The 12,800-nt window shown below is 38.4% G+C and overlaps 1 protein-coding gene across 14 annotated transcripts in view; it reads left to right on the top strand.

Annotated features, from left to right (window-relative positions):
- The window catches only part of baz2ba (bromodomain adjacent to zinc finger domain, 2Ba), a 356,283-nt gene that overhangs the window by 222,623 nt on the left and 120,860 nt on the right, over positions 1-12,800 (top strand). For all 14 annotated transcript variants that reach the window (XM_043693834.1, XM_043693833.1, XM_043693828.1 and 11 more), the window contains 4 exons: positions 578-1,196; positions 3,146-3,418; positions 7,116-7,176; positions 11,475-11,583. In XM_043693834.1, the coding sequence (XP_043549769.1) occupies positions 578-1,196; positions 3,146-3,418; positions 7,116-7,176; positions 11,475-11,583 (1,062 nt within the window). The remainder of the gene's footprint in view (positions 1-577; positions 1,197-3,145; positions 3,419-7,115; positions 7,177-11,474; positions 11,584-12,800) is intronic.

The raw sequence follows: 12,800 nt of genomic DNA, 5'->3' as shown, positions 1-12,800 counted from the left end.
GTCAAGTCAGGTTTCACACTGTAATTTGACTTGTCCAATATTGCCATCAGCTGGGATTGTAACACTGAGCAGCAAGTTGACATCTTCGAGATATGTAAATACATTAGTAGCAGTGAGCATTGATCTTTGACCCATTACTACCTTGGCTTTACATCTGTTGAGAAGATTTGGCCGTAAGTAGTATTGACAAAATGTACAGCAGTGTTTCTACACTGTGTCCCAAGGTAGATTTATTACCTTCATTAAAGCTGATTTTACAAAGCCTACTTTTAGTAGGAACCTTCCTCTGTCGGGAAATGCTATGGAGCAATTGCATCTGTGATCTCCAGTATGGGTTCATTTGTAGGTAAGGTTTTCAACCAGTAGTGTATTTTCATAAAATTGACAATTTAACTGTTGTGAGTGCAATGGGTAATAATAAAACAAGTGAAGCCAGAAAGTTAGTGCAACTGCTATTTTAACTAATAATATCCAATATTACTACCATAATGATATCTGTATTATTATTGGATTGCTTTGTCTTTATTCGATAATGTTTTACTCTTGGTTGTTAATTCATTGTTTTGTTTGTTTGCAGGAACTATTTAAGCAGTCATTTCCAGCACAATTAAAGAAACAACAAGAACAATACAAAGCCCAGAAGAAGGCAGCGGCAGGTATTAAGAAGAGCTTCCAGACAACCTTGACTAGTCCAAAATCTGCCGCTAGTTCACCAGCACACCAGAAGCTGCCTCCAATTGATGGTAACCAGTCAAACCCCTTGGTATTAAGTGCACTTGTAGCACAGCAGCAACCTAATGGGGTAATTCAGAGTGTCATTCAGGAAGCCCCTTTGGCACTTACAACCAAATCTAGAATCCAAATTAAAAATACTGATAAAGTAGTTTCGAACTCTGGTAGCACCACATCCATTTCACCACTTCCCTTGGGTTCTAATTTGAAGAATCATTCCAGCAATCATGTGACACAAGTTCGACATTCTACCTCTCCTGTATTATCCCAGAATTCTCCTAAAGACAAATCAGTGAGTGTTAAGATCACTGCACAGCAGCAACATCACCATTATACAACCCAGTCTTTGGCTGATCATTTTAGAGGGATTGATTCTGATGTTCCAAGTAGCAAGGATTCTGATGAGTCCAATGAAGAGGAAGATGACGATGATGATGAAGATGATTCTGATAACAGTCAATCAGGTTGGAATATATATTTATGTACTTTATTTTTAACAGATTTGGATTGGAGGTTGTGTATAATATTGGGTTTGAAGTTTGTGCTGACAATAGAACTAACAAATTTGGAATGCCTTTTTTTTCATCATTTTCTATTGAAATCAGTTGAATGCAAATGAGGTGTGTCATAAAACAGACCGCTAATTTGTGCTTGTCCCTTTTGTGCTTCCATTCAAGGCAAATGTCATCCTTATAGGTGATCCCTACAGCCTTGTTGTTCTGAGACTGTCATTTTAAAATGAAACATCAGTTTTTGCTTGTTTTTCTGCATACAGAACATGTTCTGCCTCATTATGTTGAAAATTTGTACAGTTTTATGGAGCAGATTCTCTGACAGAACATTTGAATGCTTAATTTATCGATGACTGTCTCTCCACTTCATGAATTGTCTGAATGGTTGAATGAGTTCCCATAAGCAAATTTTCAGTGAGTTTTCCTTGACCATGTTGTTGGATTCCTTCACCTTTACAAAAGCCATAATGGACCTGACTCTCGATAATGGTGTTGCAGTGAGACAGAATCTTAACCCGTCACCATTTTTTTGAATCTATATTCATTGACTGTGGCCGTGAATTCATTTTTAATAATGCCATGTGGATCTAAATAGGTAATATAGCTATGGGAACACCTGAAAATCCAGCATTCCCTAACATTTCCACTGGGTTTTACACAAGACCATATTTTTGTGGAATGAGCAAGCTCTTCCCCCCTCAAGTGCTACATACTGCACTTCAATTCAGTTGAGTTGAAGCAGAATAATTCATTCCCTTAGGACTCTGCCTCTGGCCTTTTGCCTGCACTTGATTCATTTAGCTCCTGCTCTGTAAAATTGGCTTGACAAGCAATCATGTACTCATTTACTCATTTTGTAAAAACCGAAAGAATTGCAGGTGCTGTAAATTGAAAACAAAAATAAAAATTGCTGGAAAAGCTTAGCAGGTTTTTTTTTGCAGCATTTTCAGTTTCTGCAAGACAATGGCTATCCTAATCAGATCATTGTTTGCTTTATATCTTGCAAACAGACCAAAGTCTACCCGTTCCAGTTGAGGTGACCAGTTCACCTCAAATTGCCCTGGAAAGGCGAAATATCTCAAAAATGGAATAAGTAATCACTTTCATGTTTCTGCTATGACTTGGTAATGCAAGTGCTGTTTTCCACTGTCATCTGTCCAAAATGGTGCTGTGCCTATCAAATGAAGTCAAGTTTTCATATGTGCTTGACGAAAAAAATTGAAGACAATAAGTTATATAGCTTTTCCAGTAAATGTTTTGTTATCCGAATGAAGTTTATATTAGCTTTGGAGCGAGACCAGTGGAAAGTCGCAACTTCTTCCTCAGCAGAGAAGATTGTCCTATGATGGGAGATTTATTAGGCTCGGCCTGACTTGCATTCCCCAGAGATGATTTCATTGAACCGTATAAAATCATTAGAGGGCAGATGCTGGGTGCTTCCCATCACCGATGAGTCATCAGAAAGAACTGAGACGAGAAGAAAGTTTTCATTCCACAATTCTGGTTGAGGTTTTTTTTTTAAACCTGAGCACTCTGGAAGATGATAGAGACCTTCAGAGTTTTGAATACCAAAATAACTTTACTACCTTCTGCATTACCTCATTCTTTTGAGGTAGAAGAATAGCAAAGTAGGCTCAAAGGACCAAATGGCTTACTTCTATTTCTTAGCTTGTTACCTTTTTTAAACTATAGGTCTTAACTCTCAATTTTTTAAGGCAGTATAGAGAAAACTGAAGGAATTTAATATCACATTTTATTCAAATTTTCAGAGTCTCACAGATGTCCTTATTCTTGGGTGATGTAATGACTAATTTGACCATAGATTCTTCATTTTGCATGTGTTTTTAAGGAGGCCTAATTATAGAATGTTTAAAATATTTAACTTGTTATTTTCCAATCAGAGGCTGATAGTGACTCAGAGACAGAAACGGATGGATCAGATGAAGATGTTAAGGAGCAAGATAAGGCAGAAACAGAGAATGAAGGAGAAGAAATTGCACATAAATCAAATAAGGCTCCACATTCAAGTCACAATTCTTCCAGTCAGTCAGCCCAATCAACACCCATTAGCCTGCATGTATTGAAGACACCAAAGTCAGCACCTGGCCCATTGGCATCAGAATCTACAACACTGGTCTACACAGGAGCCCCATCATCTTCACTTGCACCATGTGGTAACATTTACTTTTTTATTCTATTTTCTTTCTCTTTTTCTTTAAAATCACTTTCTTGTTAGTATATATTTTGAAGCATTTTCAGCCTCTTCTGGCACCTTTTACATTTGTACCACCTGAGGAAGTACCTCTTGTTAAAGGGAAAAGCAGCAGTACCCGAGCTAAAATCTGTTCATTTTCAACGATGTGCACTTCTCATGAGAGATGTTGAATAATGCTCAGACTACAGAAAAACTGACCAGATATTCACTTTATAAACAGGCTAGTTGTCATCAACTGCTGTTTTGCTGCTGTTGCCTTGGTTGAAATCTGTTGATGCATCACATAGTGAGTATGGATCAACCCTAGGCTCTTTGTCAGCATGATTTACTTGGTTAAATCATTAGGGAGTTAAGTTGTTCGAGGAATAATTCAGTTCTTTTTGTTTGGAGAATGTTTGTTGTGCAATCATTACTCCAGTATTTTTCATCAATTTTTCTTTAACTTGCTGTAGTAACATTCTGAAGTACAAAAGTAGGTAAATCTTCAGATTTTCAGAATATTTTAGTTCTGTGTTTCCATATGTCGTTGAAAATGAAGCTTTAAATTTCATAGATACGAGGGCAAAAACTTGGTTTGAGGTTACATTCGGGTAAGATTTCTAATTTAGGGGTGTAAGGTGATTTGGTTTTGCTTGCAGAGAATATAAAGGATTGAGAAGTAGGTATTTGTTTGGAGACGCATCATCTTAGTAGATACCAATTGTAACCCTGTAGCTCAATCAAGTCATGATGAGGTGACATTGAATAATTCAAAATCCATTTACTTAGAGTTAAGACTGGACTCCATGTCCTTTCGCCAAGGGAAGGAAAATTAGACAGAGTATGTTCATGGACCTATCTTGCGTTTTTCCTAAGTCATGAAGTGAAATTAGTATGGGCTATGGAGTATAGAAATTGGCCTCAAATTTAAAATTGTGTAGAAATTCCCTTTGAGACCAGTAACATTTAAATTGAAATTTAGATGTCAAATGACTGATTGGAAATTATTTCAACTTTAAGATTTTTAGTAAACAATTTTAAAACATTATCAACCTTTATTTTGTAGTAACTTAATAACTTTCCTCATTTAACTCTTCACACAATAGGTGAAAAAGCACAACACTGTTGCAATTTATCCAATCACTTTCGTGGAAACTTCATTCTTTAGGAACTAGCCCAAAGTAATTCTAAGCTCCTGCAAGTTCCTTAGATGGTATGGGGGACAAGGTCCTTCCCTCTAAGCTAGATGATTCTTTCACACTCATTTAAATCTTTACAGACCCAATTTCTTCAAATCAGGTGCAAGCTCCCACCCATGTTTCGTAAGATGATCGGCTGAGCCAGCATTTAAATCATTTAAGACACAGGACTCTGTCTCAGTCTTACTTGTTTGTAACATACGCATTCTGGCTTGCACCCACACCTGCCAGGCACCTCTTTGTTACCTGGCAATCAGCCCTTTTGTTCCTTGTCTGACTGCACTAATCATTCACTTGCCTGCCAGCCTCCTCTTTATTTCTCATGTCATTCACCTAACTCACTTGTCTTGCCCACCTGCCTTACTTTGCTGATCCATCCATTCACCTGTCTCTCTCACTCACTTGGCTACTCCTTTCACTCACTCTTCTGTGCCCCTTGCTGGCTTGATCATCATTCTTCTCTTGCTCCTTTGCTGCCTTTAGCGCTGTCTGCCTGATGTTTCTGGCAGAGCCACCTGCCCGGTGTCTCATGCATGCCATCCGCCTGCTTTCTTTCTCAGGAAATATTGCCCTCCCACTCTTTCTTTTTCTCTGCCATTAACCCTTCTAACCCTCTCTCTGTCTCTCTTACCCTAGTTCCCTCACACATTGTTTTCAGCACCACTGCCCACCCTCTCTAGCAATGCCACTGTCCCACTCTGCCTTCCCAATAACCTTAGTTTCCCTTGCCAAACAAGAATCTGTCTCCTTCTGACTTAAATCTATTCAAAGACTCTTAATCCTTTTAGGGAAAGAAGTTCTCCTCATCTATGTCCTAAAAGAGCGATGTTTAATCTTAAAATTGTGCCCCACAGCTCTGACGGACCCTGATGAAGGAATTCCTGATGAAGGGCTTATGCCCGAAACGTCGATTCTCATGCTCCTCAGATGCTGCCTGACATGTTATGCTTTTCCAGCACCACACTGTCGACTGTAGAGTCTAATAAGATCGTATAATGTAAGAGCAGATGCTACCCATTTATTCCATTGAGCCTATGATTGAGATAGTGATTTTGAGTTTGCACATGTTGGCTGAAATAGGTTATAGAAGATTAGTTTGTTAATTGACAAATTGGCTCTTGCTGACTCAACTGTGGGAGGGTGGAGGATCATCTCTGACTGCAATGCACAGTCTTCAGCAATGAGTCTACATGTTTAAATTCAAGGGTAGACTGTATGTTTTATTATGTTTATCTAGATCTTTGATATCTCACTCCCTCTCTCACTAATCATCGCTTGTTCCTGTTGAGCAGGTGCAGATTCGTTAGGTTTGGTGCTGGTTTCTTTTCTGAATGAACGACTTGTCTGTGCAAGAGGCAGTCTTTGAGAAAAGAAAAAACTGAGTAAAAGATGACTGGAGAAGCAGATTGAAGATTAAATAAAGTATAAGTCTTACTCTTAATCCCACTTTGGCTTCAGCATAAATACTGCTTACTCCTAGCTACTGATAATTCTGATGAACTGGACTCAGCACTAACTCTGCTTTCTTTCCACAGATACTGCCAGACCTGCTGAATTTTTCTAGCAATTTCTGTTTTTGATTAAGATATCCAGATTCCACAGTTCTTTGTTTTATAGAAATCTCTCTTCAAATTTTGATCTGTCTGAATAATATGATGAGTATTACATCTGAGACTATCAGCAAGTTGTTTAATATCTTTACCTCTCGTTGGTATTTAATACATTAACTATGTTAAGTGTGTTGCAGTGATGAGCAGATTGCAATGTAACTAAAACAGACATCAGAAACCAGAGTTCAAATCAGGTGTTACTCACGAACAATGACGTAGGAGATCTGTTTGTCCTGCTGTATCATGTTTAACTATTTTCAATTGCTGACAGTTGAAAAATATCAAAATATACTTTAAACTAATGGCAGTAAATTAAACCTTTAAAAAGTAAAATTGTGAGAATGTGGGGGGAAAGGTAAAATTGCAGAATTAGTTTGGTGCCATTGTGCTTCTGGAAGTGATTTACAAGTGATTTGCATTCCGCAATCACCTTCCAGATTTGTATAGCCTCTTTTCTTTACCTATGACTCAAAGAACAAAGAACAGTACAGTGCAGGGACAGGTCCTCCAGCCTTCCAAACCTGCACTGACACATTTTGCCCTTCCATGCTAAAAGTGTTTTCAGTTGCAAGCTCCGTATCCCTCTATTTTCTTCCAATTCATGAGATACAGAGGTTTGAAAGTCTTTGGAATTCCCTTCCTCAAAAGGCAGTGAATGCAAAACCTTTAAATATTTTTAAGGCAGTGGTAGATAAATTCTTGAACACCAAGAAGATGAAAGATTGTCAAGGATAAATAGGAATGTAGAGTTAAGATTAGAATAAGTTCAGCAATGATGTTCCTTGTTTTTATGTTTGTATTCATTCTGGTAGTTCTGTAAGTATGTTAACATTGTTAAACCATCAGTATCTGATTCTTGTCTTTGTAGGCTCTGGTAAAAGAAGAAGAGTCACTGATGAAAGAGAGCTACGTATCCCTTTGGAATATGGGTAATTATTTTGTATAAAGTGCATTTTATATATTTTCTCTGCATTACGATTGAATGTTTAGTTTGCAAGTCTCTAGTCTGTCTTGGAATATAAATGTCGCAATAGATAAAGGAGATCATCATTTAGGAGAGTAGTTTGGAAGAAAAAATTGAGTTTTTCGGGTAAATGATTTGACTTGCAGAATCAAACCATAGAAAGATGATGCAAAACTAGAAATTGCTGGATAAACTCAGCACGTCTGGCAACATCTGTACAGAGAAAGCAGAGTTAACATTTGAAGTCTGGTGTCCTACTTCAGAATCAGTAATAGCTAGGAAATGGATGTAGGTTTGCTCGCTAAGCTGGAAGGTTCATTTCCAGACGTTTCGTCACCCTACCAGGTAACACTTTCAGTGGGCCTCAAGTGAAGCACTGCTGATAATTCCTGCTTTCTATTTATATGTTTGGGTTTCTTTGGGTTGGTGATGTCATTTTGTGTGGTGAAGTCACTTCCTGTTCTTTTTCTCAGGGGGTGGTAGATGGGATCTAACTCGATGTGTTACCGGAACTCTATCAATAAACACACCGAGTTAGACCCCACCTACCACCCCCTGAGAAAAAGAACAGAAAGTGACTTCACCACAGGAAATGACATCACCACAAGAATGACATCACCAACCCAAAGAAACCCAAACATATAAATTGAAAGCAGGAATTATCAGCAGTGCTTCACCTGAAGCCCACTGAAGATGTTACCTAGTAGGGTTACAAAATGTCTGGAAATTAACCTTCCAGCTCAGTGAGCAAACCTACATTCAGAACCTCAATCTGAGCTACAAATCTTTTCAAAACTCGCTAAGTAGCTAGGAAAAGGTAGTATATAAGACAGGTTTGGGGCAAGTGTGTAGGAAGAGTGCGTGGTTTGGTGGAGTTAAACAATGGAGAACAAGAAGAAAGATTAGAATGGCAATCCTATTGGAGAACTTAAGCACATGAAATATTGAATGGTACAACACAGGGACAGACCCTTTGGCCCACCATTTCTGCACCAACTGTAATGCCATTCGAAGTGAATCCCATCTCCTGCATGTGGTCCATTTCACTCTATTCCCTGCTTGTTTGTGTATCTGTCTAAGTGCTTCTTAAACATTGCTATCATTTTTGGTTCTATCACCTCCCTTGGCAACGCATTCTAGACACCTACCACCTTCTGTGTGGGTAAAAAAAACTTGCACATCTCCTTAAACTTTTACCCTCTCACTTTAAACCTATATAACCTATTCATGTCACTCATAATTTTATATACTTCTATCATGGTTAGTATGATTGCGGATAACACCAAGTTTGATGGTATATAAGATTACAAAGGGAACTTGATTTATTGGGTCAAAGGGCTGAGGAATGGCCGATAGAATTTAATGTGGATAAATGCAAGGTATTGCATTTTGGTAAAAACAAACAAGTGCAGGATTTATACAATTAATGGTAGGGCCGTGAATAGTGTTAGAGAGCAGAGACACCTGGGCGTTCAGGCATATAATTCTTTGAAATTTATGTCACAGGTAGACAAGGTGGTTAAGGAGGATCAGCATGCTTACCTTCATTGCTCACACCTTTTGAGTACAGGAGTTGGGATGTCATGTTAAGAGTGTATGGGGCACTAAAAGTCTTCTGGGGCATTGTGTGTAGATCTGGTTGCCCTGTTGTAGGAAGGCTATTATTAAACTGGAGAGGATTCAGAAAGATTTAGCAGGATGTGCAGAGAATTGGTGGGTTTGAGTTAGAGTGAGTGGCTGGGTAGGTTGGGACTTTATTCACTGGTGCGTGGGATATTGAGGGGTGATTTTATAGGGGTTTATGAAAGCACAAGGAGCATCGATCAGATGAATAGCAAAGGTCTTTTCCTTTGGGTGGGGGACTTCAAAATGAGGGAGCATATTTTTAAAGTGAGAGGAGAAAGATTTAAAAGGCTCATGAGGAGCAACCTTTACACAAATGGTGGTTAGTGTGTGAAATGAGCTGTCAGGAAAGTGTTGAATATAGTTACAACATTTAAAAGATAGGAGGAAAAGTACATCAATAGGAAAGGTTTCGAGGGAAATCGGTAAAATGCAGACAAGTGGGACTAGTTTAGTTTGGGCACATGGTTGACCTGGACCAAAGGGTCTGTTTCCATTTTATATGACTTTATGTATGATTCAGTCAACTTTAAATTAAGGTTTCAAACAATAATAACCAATCATGATCCTTATACCTTGCTGCAGAAGAATTCTGAAAAAGTATCTTTAAGAGGCATTTTAATTTATCTATTACAAATTTCTTGACTGACACTACACTTATTTATGCAAATTTCACTGACTAATGATGTTCACATTAAATAAACGAGGTTTTTCCACAATAATCACTTTCTACACGTCTATTTTGGTCACAACATTTGTTTTCTTCCATATTTACGATGTCTTTTCCTTTGATGTGAAGGATTTTCAAATGATGTGGGTATAGCATCAAACTCAGTCATAGAGATGTACAGCATGGAAACAGACCCTTCGGTCCAACCCGTCCATGCGGATCAGATATCTCAACCCAATCTAAGTCCACCTGCCAGCACCCTGCCCATATCCCTCCAAACTCTTCCTATTCATATACCCATCCAAATGCCTCTTAAATGTTGCAATTGTACCAGCCTCCACCACTTCCTCTGGCAGTTCATTCCATACATGTACCACCCTCTGGGTGAAAAGGTTGCCCAGTAGGTCTCTTTTATATCTTTCCCCTCTCACCCTAAACCTATACCCTCTAGTTCTGGACTCACCGACCCCAGGGAAAAGACTTTGCCTATTTACCCTATCCATGCCCCTCATAATTTTGTAAACCACTATAAGGTCACCCCTCAGCCTCCGACGCTCCAGGGAAAACAGCGCCAGCCTGTTCAGCCTCTCCCTATAGCTCAGATCCTCCAACCCTGGCAACATCCTTGTAAATCTTTTCTGAACCCTTTCAAGTTTCACAACATCTTTCCGATAGGAAGGAGACCAGAATTGCATGCAATATTCCAACAGTGGCCTAACCAATGTCCTGTACTGCCGCAACAGGACCTCCCAACTCCTGTACTCAATACTTCGACCAATAAAGGAAAGCATACCAAACACCGCCTTCACTATCCATCTGCCTGCGACTCCATTTTCAAGGAGCTATGAACCTGCACTCCAAGGTCTCTTAGTGCAGCAACACTCCCTAGGACCTTACCATTAAATGTACAAGTCCTGCTAAGATTTGCTTTCCCAAAATGCAGCACCTCGCATTTATCTGAATTAAACTCTATCTCTTGGTATTACAACCTGTTGAAAGGTCCAAGAGTTATGGTCACATAAGTAATCAATTGTGCATAGTTGCGAGATATGTAAACTTTATTTCTGTTTACCTGAATGTATTCTTCAGGAAAAAAAAACTGACTGTGCATTCTATCCCTAATTTAACATTTGTAATAACAGGGGAAGGTGAAGTGAAGCAAACAACCAAGTCACCCTGGCTGGGTTGTTTCCACGTGGGTTGAAATGTGATTGAAGAATAAGAATGGAAGGAGAATGGTAGGGTCATGTAGGAATGACCAGAGGGTAATGAGATCTTGGGATTAGTTAAGTGTGTGAAAATGTCAAGGACAATACATGTTATGGATTATTATTTAAAGCTAATCTTTGGACTGAAAATTAAGATTTGGTAGATTTGAATAGAAATTTCTTACAAATACGTCAACATTGATTCTGTTTTCGAAGAAGGTGATAACGGTTCATACTCTCCAGAGTTTTGACCCAGTCTAAGCCACATTGACATGCCACCTCAAAGACTGGAGGAAGGAGCAGTCATAATGTAGCCACAAAACTTGTTTCCTGAGCAAGATTGGTAATTAAGAAATTGTTTTGTTTGATGATAGATGTTGACATTGTAACTAACAGATTTCAAGGAAATATTATGCTTATTCCTTAAGTAATATTAAGACCATCAAATTGTACATTTTTCCACTCAGGAGAAAGTAGTTCCAATTTAGCCCTTCATATCTTAAGACACTAAATCAGTCACAAGATTCTTGACAAAATTTATATTTATCTTTTTAGGCAGCTTTCCATTTTTTTGAGAATTTTTGATATTTCATGAAGCAGTGTTCGAATAAAGGTACTAATTTAACAGTGAATGCTTTGCTGGTCTCTGAGTATTTAAATATTACTTCCCAAGTATCAATTACTCATTGAAGTTAAAGTATAGCAGAAAATCTGATTTTTATCGATTGTCATTTGGAATCAATAGACTTCTTTGTTGATTAGATGGCAGAGAGAGACCAGAATTAAGACTGTTGGTGGCCGCCTTCAGGGAGAGGTGATTTATTATGCTCCTTGTGGAAAAAAACTTCGTCAGTATCCTGAAGTAATGAAGGTAATTTCTGTATCTGAATAGATGTTGTTCCAAACCTTTTTGAATCTTAAACCTATTTAAAAAGAGCTTTAGGTTACATTGACTACTCCTTTTACAAGTATTTATGTAATACATAGAATTCTATGAACTTTGTAAATTGTATTTGTACTTGCTTTAGATTAGATTCCCTACAGTGTGGAAACAGACCCTTCGGCCCAACAAGTCCACACCAACCTTCCGAAGAGTAAACTACCTAGACCCATTTTCCTCTAACTAATGCACCTAACACTATGGGCAATTTAGTATGGCCAATTCACCTGACCTGCACATCTTTGGATTGTGGGAGGAAACTGGAGAACCTGGAGAAAACCCACGCTGATGTGGGGAGAATGTGCAAACTCCACACAGACAGTTGCCTAAGGCTGGAATCAAACCTGGGTCCCTGGCGCTGTGAGGCAGCAGTGATAACCGCTGAGCCACCGTGCCGCCCCAGTATTATTCAGTCTTTTGTACTGCATATGTTTCCTTTACATAAACGTTTATTTCCTACATCAAAATTTACCATTTATAATTGGAAGCCCTCTACTAAACTCTAACTTGTAACAATAATTTGAGAGGTCAATAAGTAGTTGTCTAATTAGGATTGTAACATTGTGATAATGTTGGCCTACCACTTAGTACTGTTATCTTTCCCCATAAATTACTCAAAAGATTTTCTCAAAGATTTAAGCCATTTCTTTTTCTCAATAGCTGAAATTCTTCTTGTCCCAAATGTTTGAAACCATGCTAAAAGAGTAAAGTAATAATATATATTACAGAACTTTGATTAACATTGAATTGCCTTTTGTGCTACAGTGCCTTTATTTTTACTGGAAGGCCTTTACCCCTGCTAAAAGCTTGTACTCAAACTTAATGGAGGAGAGTACATTTGATTAGTACTGTTTCTGATAGCACTACATCAATGATGTCAATTCCTGGGGAAAGGCAATGCTGTAGGCCAACGATAGTCCGTGTTTTTCAATTATATCTATTGAGAAAGCTTCACAGGCTTTGCACTTCTTAATTTCAAGATTTAAAGTTAAAAATCACACAACACCAGGTTATAGTCCAACAGGTTTAATTGGAAGCACACTAGCTTTCGGAGCGACGCTCCTTCATCAGGTGATTGTGCACACCAATTAAACCTGTTGGACTATAACTTGGTGTTGTGTGATTTTTAACTTTGTACACCCCAGTCC

This window comes from Chiloscyllium plagiosum, chromosome 7 (genome assembly GCF_004010195.1).
Source record: "Chiloscyllium plagiosum isolate BGI_BamShark_2017 chromosome 7, ASM401019v2, whole genome shotgun sequence".
Taxonomy (NCBI): Eukaryota; Metazoa; Chordata; class Chondrichthyes; order Orectolobiformes; family Hemiscylliidae; genus Chiloscyllium; species Chiloscyllium plagiosum.
Note: the sequence above shows the minus strand (reverse complement) of the source record. Positions and strands in the feature narration are given on the sequence as shown.